The 20,361-nt window shown below is 50.1% G+C and overlaps 1 protein-coding gene across 2 annotated transcripts; it reads right to left on the bottom strand.

Moving 5' to 3' along the window:
• Window positions 1-703: 703 nt before the first annotated feature.
• Window positions 704-20,322, bottom strand: LGALS2 (galectin 2). 2 transcript variants are annotated; one of them, XM_058420319.1, is made up of 4 exons: window positions 20,133-20,322; window positions 2,423-2,505; window positions 2,052-2,211; window positions 704-904 (listed from the first exon to the last, which is right to left on the bottom strand). In XM_058420319.1, the coding sequence occupies exons 2-4, from the start codon at window positions 2,476-2,478 to the stop codon at window positions 758-760; spliced, it is 363 nt and encodes a 120-aa protein (XP_058276302.1). In that variant the 5' UTR covers window positions 2,479-2,505; window positions 20,133-20,322; the 3' UTR covers window positions 704-757. The 2 variants fall into 2 exon arrangements, with proteins under 2 accessions (XP_058276302.1, XP_039918344.1); XM_040062410.1 differs by lacking the exon at window positions 20,133-20,322 and adding an exon at window positions 6,573-6,675.
• Window positions 20,323-20,361: the final 39 nt, after the last annotated feature.

Raw genomic sequence — 20,361 nt, 5'->3', positions numbered from 1 at the left:
GTCCCCTTGGCTGCTGTGATCTTATTGTCTTCCTTGCTATGTCTGCTGGAGCCCCAGCCACCAATCCTTCCATCTTGGACAGTGAGGAAGTGCAGAGGGGGCAGCAAGGGCAGCCGCATGTAATAATCAGGACTGTTTCCCTGTAGTCCTGGGTAAGGAGCCACATAACAGCTGAAATCCCACTGCCTTCTCTGCCTCATTTTCACTGAGTAGGATCTGCTGTGGAAATGTCAGAGTAATGGCTAACCTGACTGGAATGTGCCAGCAGATAAGTGAGGCCAGGAAAAAGGGAGACTTGTAGACAATCCCTTATCTGTGGCAGGAATGCTGGCTGGGGGCACACCTGTGCTGTTGTCCCCATGCCACCTTTTAATTATGCACTTTTGTAGCACCAAATGCCACTTTGTTCACATTTATGCCTTCCTTCCCATTTCACCATCCCTCCTTCCCAAAAGCTCAGCTGCAGGAAGAAATGGAGCATTGCAAAAAGATTACACAACCATTTCCCAAGCAATCATATAGTGTCCTCATCCTGAACCCCACCGACAGCCTGCTTTGGCCTACCTACTATTCCTTCAACCCCACAGCCTGTTCTGACCTGGAAGGTACCTGGCATTATCCAGGTAATGGCTTCTTTCCTATTGGTGCTCTGTCAGTGGCTTGCACAGAGACATGGAGCTCTCACAGAAACAAAGCAGCTGGAACAAGCAGTCTTCCACTGGCTTGGGTTTTTATTAGAGCTAGGAAGTGGTGCCCATCAGCTCAGCTTGAGGGAGATCATCTTTAAGCCTCCTGCGATGCTTATGTAGTTGATCTTGTGGTAGCCATGCCGGTTAGGGAAGTACACTTCATAACCATCCGGCAGTTTCACACGGAATCTGTCTGATAGCATTTCAATGAAGAACTGGGAGAAAAAAGAGAAAGAAGGGCAGGAACTGGGGGCAAGGAGGGTATTCAGAGGTCAGCATCCAGGCAGAAGGCCTGACTGTTACATAGGTGGGTCAGACCTGTTCACTGCAACCTTAAGCAAGGTGCTGGAGGTTGAGGTGAGGGTGATTCAGGAAATGAGCAGTTGATATCAAGGTCTAAGCAGGAATACACAGTATGTTTGGGGACAGGATCTCTCCCGAGGCCATTTCAGCTACTCAGATTGTAAACTCAGAGCAGCTAAACCCATGTATGTCTTTACATGTCTTTATGGAGCATATGGAATGTGTACACCACTGTTCTGCTCTGAATAGGGCAGAATAAACCTGACCCCACAATGCCCTCAGCAGCTCACCAGGACTCAGAAAAAGGAGCTTTGCCGATAAGCATGCACAAGCAGATAGGTCAAGAATGCATCACTGGTCATTGCAAACTAAAGGGAATACTCCCCAAAGCCATCACCTCACTGCAAGAGCCAGTTCTGTCTGAGGAAACAAGCTTTCTCTCCACAGCTATAGGAACTGGACTATTCCTAAATGCAGCCCTGGTAATGACTTGGGACGTCAGATAAGACGAGGCAGCAACTAGGACAGCATGCCTTGGTAGGAAGAGAGAAAGGACAGATTGGCAGCATGGGTCCAGGAGTAATAAGGACAGAAGAGTTGAGGGATAGGCTTTTGGACATCGCTCTGAACTCTGGGTTGCCTTAAAGCCCGTGTTTACATAGAAGGGAGGAAGAGAAATAAGGTAGACAGCAGCAAGATCCTGCTTCTCGGAGACTCCCTTTACTTTCACACATGCCCCAGGTACACTCACCTGCTGGGCAGAGGGAGGGGCCAGGAAGCACTTACAAAGCATGAGACAGACAGAACTCACATAGAATTCCCAGAAACAGCATTGCAGTTTTGAATGAGGGGTGGAAATGGCATTCAGGATCAAAAACCCAGGTGATGAGGGGCCATTGTGAGGGAGCAGGAGGTATTGGGTTAGGACCGGGAAAATTATAGTATGGGAATCTGCTGATCAGGGGCTTCCTCTCACCACACATTCCCCACACACCCCAAACCCCTCCACACACCACACCACACATACCCCATAACCCCATGCTGGCACAGACCCCTTACCTTGACAGTGCAGCCCCTGAAGAAAGGGAGGTGGCAGTCACGTTGTTCTGTCTGCCAGGAATCGGAGTACTTGGAGTTACAGACGATGACAGACTCATTGAAGCGGGGATTGAAGTGAAATGCCAGATCTCTTGAGCTGCTGCCAAGATTGATGCTGAAGCTGTAAACGAGCATGAGGAAAGTCATATGCTTGGACAGGAGAGGGTCTTGGAAGACTTCACATACAACACACATCTTAGCACCCAGATCCTCTGTCAGTGTTGCAGGTGGCATAACAATGTGCTATTTTGTATCTGGCGACCTTGGAAAACCACCTTCCTCTACAGCCCACCTTCAACCCTGGCATGCCAAGTTGGTTTCTCTGTACTTACCCAAGTGCATCAGCAGATATTTTGCCCTTCACCTTCAGGGTGTTCCCAGGCTTCATACCCAAGTTTAAGATTTCAATGTTTCCCTAAGGCAGAGAAAAATAGTCTGTGTGGCTCCTTCAGCCATTCTGCCTGACTTGCCACTGCAACTGAGAGGCTGCTTGGAGACATCCCACCCAGGATATTGCTGTCAGCTGGTGCTCCTCTCATGACCAAAACCCCCCTCAGTGCAGGTCTTGCAGGAACTTCTCATTCAGTGAGAGAAGAGTGGGTTGGGTGAAGCCCACAAGAGAGAAGAGGTATCAGAGAGAGAGGAAGGGAAAACAGGCTTGTCCTCAGCAGCAGGAGAAGAAAGCAGGACAGCAGAGATACAAAGAGGGTTAAAGCAGAGGGGCACTGCCCAGGGTTTGGTGAAAAGCCGATGCTGCCCAAGAAATGCAAGTGGTGAGAGTGGCTATGACTTGCCAGTCTCACTCAGTTTTGCTGAGCTGAGGACCCTGGGTGACAGAAGACAGGAGCAGCAGCCCTTACAGGCATCTTCCCCAGAAGGCAGAGTAACCAGGCAGGGAGACACCAGCAGCTTATCTCAGAAATGCTTTGCACATGAAGCCTTACAACCCTAAACTTCCCAGTGGCTTACATATTAACATGACCCCTGCCTCTGCAAAGCGCCAACGGCTGCTATTAAGCCAGAAGACTTTGATCCAAGGTAAGAGTTTCCCACTTCTTACAAGGGATTCCAGGAAATAAAAGCAAGTCCCAGCCTCCTTGGTGGGCTCCCAGTGGAAGGACTATCACACACAGCCCTTAGGGGTGCTACTTTAGACATGACATAGGACAAGCATCATCCCAGGTTACCAAGGAGGTGTGACCACCGCGTTCACTTCTTTCCCGTGTGTAACAGCTCACCCAAAAGAACATCCCAGCTCCTTCCTTTTGTGGCAAGGGGCAGCTCCAAAATCCATACCAGCACACGAAAATGGTTTCCACCATCATTCCCCTACAGTGCTCTGAGGATGGGCTCAAAGGTCCTTGGAAGAGAGGGCAACCAATACATCCCCTCTAGATGGCACGAGCTGTGGAGTGTCCTTTGCAGGAGTGACACAGTGGCTTCCAAGTTCCTTCCCTTCTTGTGGCTCTAGATTCAGCTGTGTGGATCGCAGTACCCATATGTGGGAGCTCTCTGCAACCTCCGATCCCAGCCCCATCTAGACCCAAATTTTTATCTTGAGGAGTCACAAACCAGGCCACATCAGGTTCAATAGTCCCACCCTCCCTAACCCATAGATGCGGCAGTGTTGTCCGCACAGAGGAGTATCACCCCTGCTGTCTCCTTCCCAGGTAAGAGCTACGATGTAAGTCAGTAGACAGTGTCCCTGATTTGTAAGGCCCCGAAAGCCAAGTGGAAAAGGGAGACAGAGGAGGAGGAGGTCAAGGCTCAGGATACCAGTAGACCCTCAGTGTCCCTCCCAAGCCCTGCAGAGACCACCTGAATGCAGTCATCCTGCTGCTGCACAGACAGCTGGGAGACAGCTTCTACACTTCCTTAAAACATCCTGAAGAAAGGAAAAGTAAGTGCTGATAAGCACCCCTCCCCTGGAGGTGTTTCCCATGAGCAAGGGGTCATAAAGTCCAGTAGGCTTGGGAAATTTGTTTGCTATGGAGGATGCTGAAACTGTTGGTGAAAGCTCTATGGGCTGAGCATGGAACGAGCAGGAACCAGTGCTGGGGATGGTGTTTTCTGGCATTGGGTCTATTTCCCACCACACTGCTGTGTCCACGGCACACCTGTACACACCTTCACATCACACTGCTCCCCTGCCATCCAGGGATAGCACAGAGCCCAGGGTCCCCTTCTCAAATATTGCAGCAAAATTAGCACAGTAACTCACTTTTTATCTGGGGAGTAAGGATTTGCTATCCAGAAGGTATCATGGATATTCCAGTCTCAGTAAATATACCCATGAGAAGGGAGTCTTCTACATATTTAGGCAAAAGCAAACAAGCAGTAATTGCTTACTTTCGTTAAGTATAAACATATAAAACCAAGGCATATCTTTCCAACACCATTTGTAAATGCATACTTGTTAACCTTCATTACTTGGTTAAATTTGTAAACAAAACTTACAGATACATACACAAATTAAAACCCCCAAAACATAGTACATCCAAAAGCAAAAAACCCCTGTGGATGTTCAGAGTTGGAATAGGAGAATCCTCATCTCTGTGTGCAGTTTCTAACATGCAGGATACCTATAACCTGGAAAAACCATAAAACAGAATCACTCAGTCTCTGCCTAACCAGTGCACAGTGGCTTAATAGGAGGACATTGTCCGATACTAATTTGATGGATTTTTCCAGAACTATCTTTCACTTCCCAAGCGTAACACAGACAGCAACGGGTATTGTTAATCTAATCAAGTCTTGGTTTAGATTTTGTCTTTGTTCTGCTGGTGTAAATATGACAGACTCACCACGGGGGTTCAGGGGGCTTCCCAGAGGCTGCTCCAACCCATCCCATAATTCCCTATTTCCTGGGTGAGGTCATACCAGGTAGGTATGTGAATTTGGTCTCTAGGTGGTTATGCCACTGCTGCAGCAATATTCATGGTGCCATCCATTTGTATGGGATCTTGGACATTAGACACAAACATTTTCAGCCTATCTGGAAGGCCGTTGAAGGGGAGGAGTTAATCTGGCTGGATTGACAGGAGCTACGGTCAGGAATTGCCTTAATTGATGTCTTTCATACATTGCTTAAGCACAGGCTGCCTTTTGCACAGAGGCTGCCAGATCTGAGAATCCTGTAGATTTTAACAGCAGTAGGCTTTCCTGTGTCCTGTGAGCCTATGCCCCGAGCCCAGCATGCAGCTCTCATAGTCAATGAGTAGTTACGGTTACCTAGGGTAGTAGTTAAAAATACTCCATGTTCCAGAATCTTTCTGTCTCTTCCTTATTCAGCAAGATCTGATCTCTGCCCATAAGGGAATCTTGTATTCAGTTTTGTATTCCCCTGAACATCTAGAATGTTCTTTCAGCAATGTGTCTTACTCTGCAGGGAACAGTAGTGAGGGTTTCTCCAGCCCCCTCGCCTGCAGTTTCAGTTTCAATTAAAGGCTGAACTTTTACCACTTTTGGGGTAGGGTCAGAATCTGCCTCTAAATCATCATCATTGTACCAAATGTCCCCATCCCCTGTTTCAGGATCCTCACAATATACCACCCTATAGATGTGCCGGACTGAATTAGAGCATGATTCATGCGGGATTTTATCAAGTAATTTACCTAGATTTTTCTGCATCTGTTTTTCTCATCTTTCAGCTGCAGACAGTAGTTTTTCTAATCGCTCATTTTTATTTAAAAGAATACCTACTAGTTTTTACGATTTCTCCTGGGTATCTTTCTCAAAAGACAGTTCTAAGAACCTAATTTTCTGACTTCAAAATCATAAATTTTATATCTGCAACTCTTTTCAGGTGGCAGGAAGCTTTTGATTTCCTTTTGCACACAAGATAAACAACCTCCAAAAACTGCACAAATAACTTACCTTCTTACCTTAAACGGGCAACTTACCTTTTCCTCATCCCATTTTTCATTCAACCTGCAAACTAGTAATGTGACCAGCTATTGCCTGTACATTATCACAATTAGTTTATGCCCATTCCAACCCTGGAGGAGAGAGGCAACTACCAAACTTCTCCAGGAGAGAGTAAAACTTTAGCATTACAGTGGTCACCCTTGGTAACCGTTTTTCCTTTGGTCTCCCTCAGATGGAGACAATGTGGGCACACCAGGCAGGAGAAAGCTGTCACCCACAGAGGGACAATAAAAGTAACAGTAAAATTTGGTTGATCTCCATCAGAAGGTGAATCTCCCACCAGATGGAGAGAACAGTAAAAGTTTGGAACTGTTAAACGGCACTTTGGCACTTTGGGTCAGAGAACGGTAATGCCAATTAAAATGTCACAATTCGCTGTTGAAGTCCTCTGCCCAAATTAAGGTGCAAAGGAGACTAAATGCTAGTTCAACAATGCTGACTTTATTTTATAAATTTAATCTTATATGGAAAAGAGAAAGGGAGAGAGAAAGAGAAAGGGAGAGAGAAAGAGAGAGGGGGAGAAGAAGAAAGATAGGGCAAGTAGAAGGTAGTCACCTCCATGGATATAGCAGCCTCCCACTGGTCCTTCTGTGCCTTGGGCTTCTTGGTGGTAGGGTCTCACCCAGTTCACTTTATTTCCTCAATAATTCTAATGCAGTTGCTTATTTGGGTAAAAAGTAGAGGCAGAAGTGACTTTCAGTTCCTCCTTAACACGTGAGGTCAGAGTAGACATGGTTCTGCCATCGCGCATACTCAGATCTTACTTCAGTGGTCACCGAGGGGTGACCTTGTTCTGGGGGTTTTGTGAGACAAGTATCTCAAAACCCAAGTGTCCTATTTGTGACCCCACTTCTTGCACTGGCACAACAGTTCACCTCTTATCTAACACACCACAGTTGAACTTTGATCTGAACTGCAAAGCCAAAACCAAAACCTTGCTTCCTTCGTGGGTTGTGCATAGGCACTCACGACCTTTTTTCTGCAACAAGTTCACCACCAAGCCCTTGTTTAAGGCATATACTGCAAATTAATAACCTTTTCCTTACAGCTGCCTGAGAGAGAGCAGCATGTGTCTCCTATTGTGTCCAGTTCTGGGGTCCTCGATAGTACAAGTGAGACATGGAGCTCCTGGAGGTGGTCCAGCAGAGGGCTGCAGGGATGATGAAGGAACTGGAGAATCTCTCTTATGAGGAAAGGCTGAAGAAGTTGGGCCTGTTCAGTCTTGAGAAGAGACAACTGAGGAGGGACCTCACCAATGTCTATCAGTATCTAAGGGGAGGGTGTCAGATGGATGGAGCCAGGCTCTTCTCAGTGGTGCCAAGCAACAGGACAAGAGGCAACAGGCAGAAACTGATACACAGGAAGTTCCACCTGAACCTGAGGAAGTGCAGGTGACTGCACAGTGGAACAGATTGCCAAAAGAGGTTGTGGAGTCTCCCTCACAGGAGATATTCCAGAACCATCAGTAGGCAGCCCTGTGCAATGTGCCCACTAGAGAAGGGAGTCTGGGTCAGATGACCCCTTGTGGGACCTTCCAACCTGACCCAGTCTGTGATTCTGTCTGAGGGAGGAGTAAAACTACCCATGCAGAGAGTTGAGTGCAGAGCCACAATACCACAGATGTGAGCATATGCAGAGAGGGAGACAAGCAGGAAAGAGGCATGAGCTACTCAGAGAAGGGCCATGAGATTTATCAAGATAACATTTACCCCCTCCTACAATGCTCAGCAGGGGCGTTCACCCCCTTTTATTTGCCACAGGGAACAATAGTGGGAAGCCAGGCAGCAGCTCTGCCAGCATTGGCGACTTCCTTCATCTGCAGAGCTGAGCCTCCATATGGTCAGACACCAGCCAGTGCAGATGGTCTCCCTCATGCAGGGGTATGTGCTCCCCACACTGGCAGGGGATGAGACTTTAGGGACCCCAGAAGAGTCAAAATTCTCCACTGCAGTTGGAAAATTTTGGAGGTGGCAATTGGGTTGATGAAAGGAGAGTGACGGGTGCAGGCTGATACCTCCCTGTTGACACTGCAAAGAAGAAAGCCTGGGGAAACGATAGCATGGGAATGTAAATCCCAAAGAAAGAGGAAATCCGGCTAAAGAGCATCTGCAAAAGAGGTGGAAGATCTGTGCAGTAAGGAAAGCATAAACAACAGCTGTGGAAGCTGGCAGCCACTGGTGCAAAGGATCCAGGAACCCTTCACTCCCCAGAGAGATGATCCTATAAATAGGATACCTGATTGGAAGTACCCCTCCAGAGCCCCCAAGATTTTCACCTAGGCCAGAGGGCAGTTGGCTTGTACTGGTATGGGACACCCACGTTCACATCACTGTGACCAGAGGAGCATTTGTTGTGTTCCCAGAGGGACAGCAAAGACCCAATAAGTAGTCACTTGGTGTGAGGGTGGGGGCCGCATGCGACCCAAAGGGCAGGGCAAGCTTCCAACAGGGAGCAGGCAGGCCTGCAATTTTGCATGGAGAAAACAAAAAAACCCAAACATATTTTAAGGAGGGAAGAACCTAATGCAAGCATGTTGGCTTTCGGCCAGAAGGATGGAATTGCAGGTCCTCTGCAGAGTGCTTTCACCCTGTAAAATGCAGCAGCTCTATTTGCAGAGATCCCACATGGTAGATTTTGGGGTCAACAATCTTTCCCAGCCTTCCTGCTAGTCCTGAGGTGATCTCAGGCCACCTCAGTGATCTCAGGAGCACTAACGGGATCTCAGGACCCTTGGGGTGCCTCCAGAGAGCAGCACCTGATGTACCATAGCCTAGAGCTGCCACCACTACAACAGGGCACCCACACAGCTGTTGAGAACAGACTGAATGCAACCCTCCCAGCAGGCTGCCAAGATCCTTGGCAGCATCATCGTTGCTGGCAGCGGTATTTTTTATTTTCTTATTTGGGCAGGAGATAAGCCAGCTAGGTGTGAAGCCCTGAGGAAAACCACAGACTTCCCCACTTCCCAGCAAAGGTAGACTCAGTGGTTAGAGGATTCTCAGTGCCTTTTGTGGCAGAGACAGCCCCTAGAATCCACACCAACATGCCAAAATCATCCCCACCATCTCTCTCAACAGTATTCTGAGGAAGGGCTGCAAGGGGCTCAGAGAGGAGGGCGGCCAACACATTCTCTCTCGACAATGTGAGCTAAGAACAGTCCCCTGCAGGACTGACACAGGTCACCACCAGAGATAATGCTCAATCCAGAAGGCATGAGGAAGATAGAGGAAGGCAAGGCAGCCATTCTAGGTGCATGGATGCATGTGCCACTGTCCCCACACCAGCCAAGCTCTGCAAGAAGAGGGGAGAGATCCCTTTAGCACCCTTATGGAAAGCTTGGTGCTAACTAGGCACCAAAGAAGTGGCACTGGCGAATGACACTGCAACACAGATAATGTGCCTCTCTAATATTGCACTCCAAGCACCAAGGGAGCCTGTGCCTTGGACCAGGCATCAGTGTCTGCTCAAGGCAAAGGGAGCTGGAGACACCAACCATGCATTCTTTCTCGGAGTAGCAGCTGCTTACTCTGCTATTATTTCCTACTGCTTCATATAATTTGTACTCCACAGCAAGCTATTGTCCCTTTCCACTGGCTATTTATTTCCTTGAATAGCCTCTGGGGAAAGATTTCAGTGCGGGAGTAAAGAAAAAAGAAAAACTCCCCACAATAAATCTCAAGCAGTGACCTGATTTAAACTGTGTTCTCTGACCTCATCTGGGCCCTGGTTGTGGTTCCTCATGGCAGTTGTGATTAAGCTTTGCTTCTGCTTTGATTTCCTCCCTTCATTAAGCCTAGGGGGGAATGACCCCTGCCTTAGAGGGCTCTGGGGTGGATTTTCAGAGGCCAGGGCTCAGGAGACTGAGAAGAAGCTTCCACCACTTCCTAACGGAGATTCTCAGTCCTCCACCTGCTAGTACAGAAATTCCTGAATAGGACTGGCTTCACCTTTAGCCAAGAAGTGTTGATTGGTGTCTCAGCAGAGAGTGCTGCAACCTACAGTCAACTGATCCCTGAGTTCTGAAAGCCAGCCAGCTTCCTAACAGAGGAGGACCAAAAGAACAAAGTGTACTTACCTCAGCCAAACACTGAGGTAACCAAGAAACTGGGTAAGCAGGTCTGTGGATCTGAAGGGTGTGTACAGGAGAGAATTGTCCAGGAGACGCAGGAGAAGCCAAAGCAAGGATGAGCACAAGGAAAAAGTGCCCAGGAGCACTAAGCTCCTGCCTAAGATGTTACCCAGAGTAGGAAGGTACTCTAGTAAAAGCGATGGTCTCCACATTCAGATAAAGTAAAATGGAAAGGATAAAAGGACTAGAGGTTAATCTCCTGTCACGCCTCCTGCCTCAGCTCTCTCACAGTGCACCATCCAGAGCACCTGTAGAAAGTACGGATGTAACATCTATGATCTAAACCAGAGAGCAAGACACTAGAGGCCATCATCATCCAGTAGGCTCTCCATGAACATCACCCCTCTTCAGCTGTAGGGTGCAATTCCTCTTCTCAACGATGTGGGGGGAAAGGAGGAGGAAGGACTAAGATAGCTGAAGAACTAAAATGTGATGGAAAACCCACACCTTTCTTTGGGGCTAGGGGCAGTGGTGAGAAAGGAATGTGCATCAAGCAGTGGAGCAGATCAAGAGCATAGGGAACAAGTACAGCCTCAGACTCCATCTCTCTCCCTCCTCTATCAGAAGGGCGGTGGTGCCACAGTGGCTGGCATCTCCCATCTCCGTGGGGGAGCTCAGATGTGCTCTGATGGATGGTTTCCAAGTTATGTCGTTGTACCTTTTCAGGAGATATCTCTCTGAGGCAGCTCTGAAACCCGTGGAAACATTTTTGTTTGGTCTGAGTTTTGCATAGGGAAGGGGAGAAAGGTTGTTCATTTGCAAGGAAGTTAGTTCATAAGGGGTCGTTTTTATCAACCCAAGCAGCCAGATGAGTCATGTCTTTTGGGTCCCCAGCTTGGCTGAGGGGCAGGAGAATGAAGACAACTGGCAGGGGGTGAAGAAGGGAGGTCAGAGGACTGATGATGTGCCCCCAGTTCCATTTCCAGACTTCATTTCTCTAATTCTTTCATTCACAGGTGCATGCCAGGAATGCAGATTGTGGGAAAGGCTTTCAAAAACATGCCTAGAGATAAAAAATTCACTTGTGTTGAAAGCTTCCCTATGGGAAAAGAGAAGATGAATAGAAAGCTCACAGCTTCCCTCTCTCTGGGACTTTTGGGATCACCCAGCTTTACCTGCATCTTCTAGACGAGTTATTATTAGTTTAATGGGAAAAGGATCTTCCAAAGAGCCCTGCACAAAGGATCAGCTTCATGACGTCTTATGGTCCACTTGTGTCTTAGACCAAAAGATTACCATCTACAGCAGTTTTATCTTACCATTGAGCAAGGAAGAGGGCAGCTCCCTCACATGAGGAAACTGAGGCACAGACACCCAAGTTCACATCCAAAATCAAGTCCTCCTGTTTGGATTCTCATCTTAAAGTTTCCACAGCCACAAAATCAAATCAAATGACTTTGCAAACCTGCTCTAAAAGGAAGCTGTGCTTCCCTAGCTGATACAGCTGCAGTATCAAAGCTGCTGATCTCTCATCATGCCATCTACTATCAGCAGGAGGTACTGAGGCATTCAGTGCCTCTGGAAAAAATCAGCCCTTGGGTGGGTCCAATTAAATCTGAAAACCAGAGGCATTCAAAGAACAGAAGCTTTCCTGCAGTGGAAGCCATGGGACTTCCAAGATGCCCCAAGCCCAACTTCGATGACTTCAAGGGGACCATTTCCCACAACGCAGACAGCATGAGACCAGCTGGCTGGAAATAGAATAAGCAAAAAAGAAATGCAGCATTGCACCATTATACAAAAGGTCCTTGGGGACCTCTGTCCACAGAGCAGCCATCCTGGATTCAACCCCACAGCACAGCAAGGGCAAGAAGTGAGAGTGACTGCCAAGTCTCCATCCTGCACAGGGACAATGACTCTGTAGGATTCGCTTTCAGTGTGTTTCTCATGGCTTCCAGCGCTGAGCCCAGGCAGGTTGGACAACTCTGAGGGCTTGCAGGAATCTTTCAAACAAGCATAATCCATCTCAGTCACACACACGCATGAGGCACAATGCCAAGGGTGGCTCATCCACTTGGGAAAAAAAAAAAAAAAAAAAAAAAAAAAGAGAGAGAGAGAGAGAGAAAGAAATGCTAAGGGAGAAATAGCAAGTTTTGAAAAGCCACAAGAATTAACAGCTCACAGACTGAAAAGAAGGGGAGCAAAAAGAAAAGTCTGTTCTCCCATGCTCACATCACTAAAGCCAAGTGTCCTTCATCTCCACTGGGAAGCAGCAAGCCACCTTACCACACATCAGCTTTGACAGCATCTGAAGGGGCAACCCAGCCTGGACCTAAGGTCATGACTGAGGTCTGCAGAGGAAGGGCTTGTCAAATCAAAACTATCTGTTGCTGCAAAATCAGCTTGAACAAACTCCCTTTGATGGCACTGCAAAATGAAACAGTAAAAACCAAACCAGATGCAGAAAAAAAGGAGCCCAAATCCCCAAATGACTGACTCGGTGCAGGAAATGGGCATCTAAAGAGGGAACGGCAGGCATCTGAAGAAGATCTAAGAAAAGGCCAAATCCACACAAATGACTATCCATATCCCTCTTCTTCCACTTTACAGAGGGAAGGGCACCAGAAATACCTGAACCCATGGACCTTCAGAGTGAGACACAGGGAAAGAGCTGGGCCACACCACTGCCCTGAGATATTCCATCTCCTCTAGAGAGCAGGGAATCCCTGATGGGACACCTCGTCTCCCTTTCCAGCACTGGGCACTAAGGGACACCCTGTCCCATATAGGCATCCTGTCCCTTCTCTGGACTGCACCCATGAGCCTCTACTCTTGTTTCTGACCCATGTAGCCAGTAGTACATAAGCCCTCACTTGAGCACAATGGATGTTTATTTCACATTCCCAGCAATCATGCCAAGCTCTTTGTTCTCTCTGGCTTGCTTTCTCTTCCTTCCAGTTTGTGCCTTTTCCTGCTGTCCTTTTTTTCCTCACCATTGGCAACACACAGGGGCCAGAACCTGGCTGTGTCTCTCTAGCTGCCCCCAAGTTTCTTTGTGCAGCTTCCCTCCCAGAGAGCCTCCAGCAGCAAAATAAACACTAGGCTTTAATTGCAGTCAGATTCCGGGATGGGAGGATGCTTGCTCCAGAGAGGAAAAAAGAGTATTCGAAATTAAATGCCTTCAGTGCGACTCAGCCCAGACTAATCTTATCATGTCAAAGGCTGAATAGCCTCCAACACGTTGCCAACAAACAGACTCAAACAGACTTCCCAAGCTAGGACATCTGATAAGCACCATGTGAGGACAACAGGTGGCTGCAACCGCCAGGCAAGTTCCCATCTGCACACAGATAGCTTATCTCTTCTGTCAAGATGGGACACACATCCACGTCTGCTGCAGGACAGCAGGGAAAAGCTAGTGGAGACCTGCTTTCTGGTCCTGAACATGCACGTAGCACTGCTTACAACATCATCCCTGAGGAACATCCCTATTATACACTCAGCCTCATTGGGAAAGGGGTGGGAATCTTTCCTGAACAGCTCTGTCAGAGACACAGCTTCCCTGAGAGCCAGCTCAGGGTGAGCTGAAGAGTGCCTCACGCTAGCTCTGGACACCAACAGGAGAAGCACAGCAGTCAGAAGTCTCATAGCCCACTCTTGAACCATGCTGTGACACCACAGCTTTTAACCCTATCAAATCCCAGCAAACACCCTCCTCCTGAAATTCAGCCAGAGCACCGCTGCTGGGAACCAGGCTACTCTAGATGCAAAGCTGCTCTGTTTGAGGAGGAGTAGCCTCTGTAAAAAGAGGAACAGCCTCTGCTAGGATCGTCTCCCCCCCTCCAAGATGAGGCGGCTTGGGCTGCACATCAGGGACAGGAAAAGTGCAACATGGTTTCAGCAAGGTCCAGAACATGGACACTGCCTTTGAAAAGCCTGCAGAGCTGAGGGGAACAGTGAGCTGCTTGAACACAGCCCCTCTAAGTGGAGACAAGGCAGAGGCTGGTTAAATGCACCTGCTCCATCTTCTGGCTGAGGGACAGGTCTGTCAGCAGCATATTAAATAGAGGATTTAGGAGCTCTACCCCGTTCAGCTCCCTGAGTTATTAAATCTGATGTAGCTTGGGGAGGCAGGGGAAATAGCACATAGGTGTGTGCATGGGAAGTTCTTGCAGAAGTAGGTGCTCCATGGGCTCCTTGCTCTGCTGGCCTCAGGCAGGAGAGCCAGAGGGGCAAATTGAACATATTTGTGTGACCAGGCCTGTCTGATCCCTGCATCCAGGAGCAGGCCCCCACACTGACCTCTTTTGCTTGAGCAACATTTTCTCCTAATATCTTACCCACCCCACATGACAGAAGGTCAAATGCAGCCAGTGATGCATAGCATGGAGTATTGGACACTGAGTCACAACCCACATTTCAGCCATACCCAGCAGACAGAGCATTTCCCAGTTTCAGTCTGGCACACACACTCCCATCGCACACACTCACCCACAACCTGTTACATGACATTCCCTAATCTGTGACAAGGGAAACACTGGAAAATTAGGGGATAAATATACAGGCTGCAGGTGACTGCACTTCAAAACCTGCCTTCTGAAGGACCTGGGCTTTCAGGGTGTAGCTGTTTCACTCTTGGCCCGTAAAGCCAAGGAGCAGAGAAGAGCTTCCATCTGCAGGGTTAAAATCAAGGCAACAGGGTTCTGTTGGGAACTGTCCCCAGCCCACCCACTCCCCCAGCCATGCCTGGGCACTGTGGCCTTGCTTAAAACCAAGGCAGGGGGGGTGCTAACAACTGCACCACATAAGCCATCATCCTGAGGCAATGCGCAGGCCCAGCCCTGCTCCTGCACTTACTAAGACAGATGAAGCCAGAGGGACTAGAAAGGAGCCTATGAAAAGCCAGATCCACCCTTGGGAAATCTGCATATGTAGACTCAGCGTCTCCCTCCCCTCCTCTTGGATCACAGTTTTCTTTATAACCCTAGCTCCACGTCCACCGTGCCCAAGCACTGGGATCACTCTGCCCCGCTGCTCCCCACCAGCACCAGCAGCGGGGCAGAAACTGGCGGTAGTGCCAAGTGGCAGAGACTGAGCAGTCAGGCGTGGAGGGAGGAAGAAAAGCCAGACTGCCTACTCCTGCTGTTTCACAGCCAGGACTTAAACCAGCACTGGAGTTTCCTAGGGAACCTGAGGCAGCTGCAGCCAAAACGGGATTGCTGGCAATGGGGGATTTTCAAGCCTGGGCCAAAACCCATCTATTCAAGCTCATCACGCCACACTTGAGCCAGCTGCACAGCCGAGTACACGTGCATTTGGAACGGGGGCACTGTGCAACGGGAATGCCTCCTCTCTGAGCCGCATTGGAAAAGAGAGGCTGCACAGGACTGCATCTCTGAGCTCCCCGGGCAGGCACTCCATTAAACAGCCCCAGCAAACGCTTCGCTAAGTCACACTTCGTTGTCACCGCAATGCAGGGAGGTGTTCATTATCCAGGCTTGGGGATTTGCTGCAGCAGGGCTCCCTGATTTGCTTCAGGATGCCTAGCTTCATGTCGCTGATTTCTGCTCAGATCATGCTTAGGTGCCAGTGAAAAATGCCTTTGCAATAAGGTTCTTCTCCTCCTTCCTGCTGTTCTTTACAGCCAAACTACATCTCAGCAAAATCCAGGCTCTTGAACGTTTTTCCCTCCAATACTTGTGCTCTCCAATCATGCCACTTCCATCTGCCAGCTGCAACACTGCAAGCAAGGGGTAAAGCCAGAATGGGTGACTCTGTCCACGTTTTCCAGTGCCTCTGCCGACTCCTGAGCACTGAGTGCACAGTATTGGTCATGGATCTGTTCCAGGCTGGAGCTGATCTCATCAGTAATGCTGTCAATGACTCCATCGAGGCTCCCCCTTGCGGGCTCAGGACCCTCAGTACTCCAGCCTTAGAAATTCAAGCAGCGCTCTAACATGGCAGGTCTTCCTCTCCCTGTTCAACTTCCAGCTACAAAATCTACTAGCTCTCAAGCCACAGCTACAACGAGGGCTTCCATCCCATCAGTTTTGTTTCATCTTTGCCTGCTGCAGATACAGTTCCTCAGCAGCAAGAGCATTCCCATATTCTCAGAACACACCCCAAATGCCCTGGACTTTGTTGGAAAGAGACTATCAACATCAGCAAAGCCATTTGAGCCTTCCCCAGGGTGTAAGGAGACACTTTCACTCCCTACACTGTCCAGAAGGGCACTGCTGCTTGTTCAGTCAAGGGATCAAGACACCCCTTGAGCTGGGAAGTAAGGCTTGAACACAAGGAAACAGGGAGCTGCACAGCTCACCTCTAACTCTGCTATTTGCTTCTGACTTGTCTCACCCAGCCAGTTGCTCTAATGACAGAACCAATGCAGTAAGGAAAATTGGTGTACAGAGGTCAAGGCAATTCCCCAAAGGAAGAAAATGAAATTATACCCCCATGCTTACAACCAGAGAAACTGAGGCAGCGCACAGCTGGGTATTTCCCTGAGTCTTGCTTCAAGATATGCTTAATTGCAGAGAGCTAGCCAGCAGGTTTTCTGATCCCTTATCCAGCATCCTGTTTCCTCATTCTGCTCCTGTAGCTGCAGAAGGATGCCTTTGATCACCGGGGACAGGTCTTCTTACAGCTGAAAGGGAAACTGCTGAAAGAAATGGAAGGGAGCAATCCTGGTGGATGACTGCATACAAGAAAGTGCTGCATATGAAAGGGAAGGAGACATTTCCTATTAGATTAAAGGAGCTCAAACCTGCTCTCCCTCTAGAGAAGTATGCAACTCTATACTTGCCTCTGTAATTGCAACCCTCTGCTGGGAAAGGTGCTTAAAAGTATTGCAAAAGGAAGGAGATTAGCCAAGGTCAGGGAATGGCAGGGCTGCAAATCCAGAGGATTTCGTAGGGAGGAGCAGGGTCCCAGGCGATGTCAGGAGAGGTGCCGCCAGCTTGTTCCAAGAGAAAGTAGCAGAGCAAAAACTGAGCCAACCTCCCCAGGAACTGGCTGCTGGAGTCAGAGAGAGCAGGGAAAAAAACAGAACAAAAACCCAAAAAAAACCACCACAGCACCAAGCTTCAGAAAAGTGAAAGGTCTCTGGCAGAACATCTTGCCAATGAAAGCGGAATGTGATGGGGAAAGGAGGGAAGCTCACGTCCTGGGCCACAGCCGACCACCCAGGAGGAAGCACACACAAGGACATCTGAAAACATCGCAGGGTTCACATAAACACACACGGCAGAGAAACTAAACACTGGGACAGAGAGGGGGGTGACAGGGTGCTTCTGGCCGGCAGAAGACAACCTCGTGGGTGCAAAACCTCTGTCCCAGGCAGATCGTCCACTCCTGTGAGGCATTTCCTTCCCGACTGAGACGGACTTGGCCTGTTTGGGATTCACCCCCAGCGCACAAGCAGCAGCAGCAGCAATGTTCACTGAGCTCGGGCTGCTCCGGCAGGCGCTCCCCAGCCTCCTGGTGCCCTCTGCGGGCGGCTGCTGCGGGGCCTGACAACCTGGGACTGCACCTCTGTGCCAAACCTGGGACTGCACCCTGCGCCAAACCTGGGACTGCACCCCCGTGCCAAACCTGGGACTGCACCTCTGTGCCAAACCTGGGACTGCACCCCTGCGCCAAACCTGGGACTGCACCCCCGTGCCAAACCTGGGACTGCACCCCCGCACCAAACCTGGGACTGCACCCCCGCACCAAACCTGGGACTGCACCTCTGTGCCAAACCTGGGACTGCACCTCTGTGCCAAACCTGGGACTGCACCCCTGCACCAAACCTGGGACTGCACCCCCGCACCAAACCTGGGACTGCACCCCTGCACCAAACCTGGGACTGCACCCCCGTGCCAAACCTGGGACTGCACCCCCGCACCAAACCTGGGACTGCACCTCTGTGCCAAACCTGGGACTGCACCCCTGCACCAAACCTGGGACTGCACCCCCATGCCAAACCTGGGACTGCACCCCCATGCCAAACCTGGGACTGCACCTCTGTGCCAAACCTGGGACTGCACCCCCGTGCCAAACCTGGGACTGCACCCCCTTGCCAAACCTGGGACTGCACCTCTGTGCCAAACCTGGGACTGCACCCCCATGCCAAACCTGGGACTGCACCCCCTTGCCAAACCTGGGACTGCACCCCCATGCCAAACCTGGGACTGCACCCCCTTGCCAAACCTGGGACTGCACCCCCATGCCAAACCTGGGACTGCACCCCTGCACCAAACCTGGGACTGCACCCCCATGCCAAACCTGGGACTGCACCCCTGCACCAAACCTGGGACTGCACCCCCGCACCAAACCTGGGACTGCACCTCTGTGCCAAACCTGGGACTGCACCTCTGTGCCAAACCTGGGACTGCACCCTGTGCCAAACCAGGGACCCGCATCTCTCTGCCAAACACAGGGCCATACTCTGACCCCACGAGCTGTGCTCGTCCAGGCCTCTGGCTCGCATCACTTTTCTCCACAACCGGCTACAAGCTAATTGTAGCTCCAGTACTTTCCCTCTGGAGCGGTGTTAATTACAACTTTGAGCGCCTCACTCAGTCCAAACCTAGCTTAAAATTCCAAAAATAAATCGAGGGGATAAAGTTTGTTCCTCACACATCATCTAGCCGCTCTTACAGGGGGCAAATATTTCAGATTCCGATCTCTTTTTCCATTGACTGAATTTTGGGTCCTTGTTATATGGGAAGCAGGTGTACCAAAGGGGAAAGAGACTCCTAAATCTGTGAGAAATAAAAGCAAGGTCACCGCTGACAGGACTGTTGTTATGCACGAGTTCACTCGCCATTGCTGGCAACCGGCCGAAAAGAGGTGCAGCCTTCCATTCATCCTGGCCTTGCTAACCACTGGGTGTTGCCAAAGAACGGAAAACAAACAAGACTCAGACAGACCGAAACCTGAGCAAAAGGGGGTTGTGTAAAACATCAGCCTGCAAAAGCTCTCACTCAGAGGCATCGCCGCGGGAGGATGGAGGGATGCGTGCCTTCTATGCAGATCGTACATGACCTGGAGGGCTCCTAGAGATGACTTCAGGATTCTCAGAAAAATCAAAGGAATAGTGACAGGCAGGGCTGACTCATAAGATTAAAATAACCTGTGTAAAACGTGCCTGAACACAGCAAAGGGAAGGATGTTGCAATTTTCTATGAAAGGCACTTTAAAAGGGCTTTGTGATGCAAGGCAGTAACAGTTAAAAAAAGAACTACATTCAGGCGCCAAAAAGTGCTTTTAATGACCAAAAAGCCCTTCCCAAAACAATGGCTATCCATCAGGAAAAGCCATTAGGTGTGACAACAGGGCAGTTCGTCAACCGTAGCACTGTAAATGAGTAATCCAGCACGGGAGCGCCGGGCTCAGACGCCTGTTTCCACATCAGAGCCCAGAAGGCCGAACGGGCTGCATTGTACTCTTATCGCCAGGCTCCGGCCAGCCCCAGCCCCAAACCCCGCCGCTGACACCCTCACCGGGCACCCCTCACACAGGCGCTCCCCAAAGCTCCCCGAGGTCGCTCGGGATCTGAAAAGCAGGAAAAGAAACTGCAAAAGGAGCGAGTGGGGGAGAAGCCGCGCTGCTCCTGCCAGGATTCCTGGAGCACAGAGAAAACAGGCGTGTCACAATTGCGCTGGCCTAGATCACCAGAGCCACACGGGAAGCGGGGACAACCGGAGTTTGCTCTCATGGAATGCTCCAACGACTTCTAGAGCACCAGCAACCACCCCCCGCCCCCGCCCGCCTGCCGCACACGCTGCTCGGCCAGGCAGAAGGGCCAGGCCAAGCGCTGCCAGATCAGCTGCTATTCACAGTACAGTGCAGGGAACCGTACTTGCTGTCTTTACATTTATATTTATTACTGGCCAGCACTCCACGCCGGCTCGACTCCTCGGCCCCGGTGGTCGCGCACTGCGCATGCGCCACACCGGGCGGCCCCATGTCCTTTGAAAGGACACGCAGCTCGCCGCCCGCCGGAAGTGCCCGTACTCTGTACCGGAAGTATCAGTTCTCTGTACCGGAAATGGCTTCACCTGCCAATAACACCGGTTCTGCCGGGAGGGACCGGCTCGCCCAGTTTCCGCGCAGCCGCTGCTTTCCGGCGCTGTGCCCCGCCCCGCGCTCGCTTGCCCTCTGTGTCCTTCTCCGGGAGGGCCTTCCGCTTCTTTCCGCTTCCTTCCGCATCCCGCGCCTTTCTTGCCCCTGCGCGGTGAGCTCGTGGTGGAGCGGGAGTGCGGGCCAGCAGGGGGCGCGCTGGCGGCG

The sequence above is a fragment of the Hirundo rustica genome, chromosome 4, assembly GCF_015227805.2.
Source record: "Hirundo rustica isolate bHirRus1 chromosome 4, bHirRus1.pri.v3, whole genome shotgun sequence".
Lineage (NCBI taxonomy): Eukaryota > Metazoa > Chordata > Aves > Passeriformes > Hirundinidae > Hirundo > Hirundo rustica.
The sequence above is the reverse complement of the archived record's forward strand: the minus strand, read 5'-3'. Positions and strand labels throughout refer to the sequence as shown.

Excerpts from the sequence above, each read along its gene's own strand:
- LGALS2 (XM_040062410.1), bottom strand. Across the intron at positions 2,212-2,422 it reads ATATCTGCTGATGCACTTGG|CTTCAGCATCAATCTTGGCA; the intron begins GTAAGTACAGAG and ends GCTCGTTTACAG. Across the intron at positions 905-2,051 it reads TCAGGGGCTGCACTGTCAAG|TTCTTCATTGAAATGCTATC; the intron begins GTAAGGGGTCTG and ends TTTTTCTCCCAG.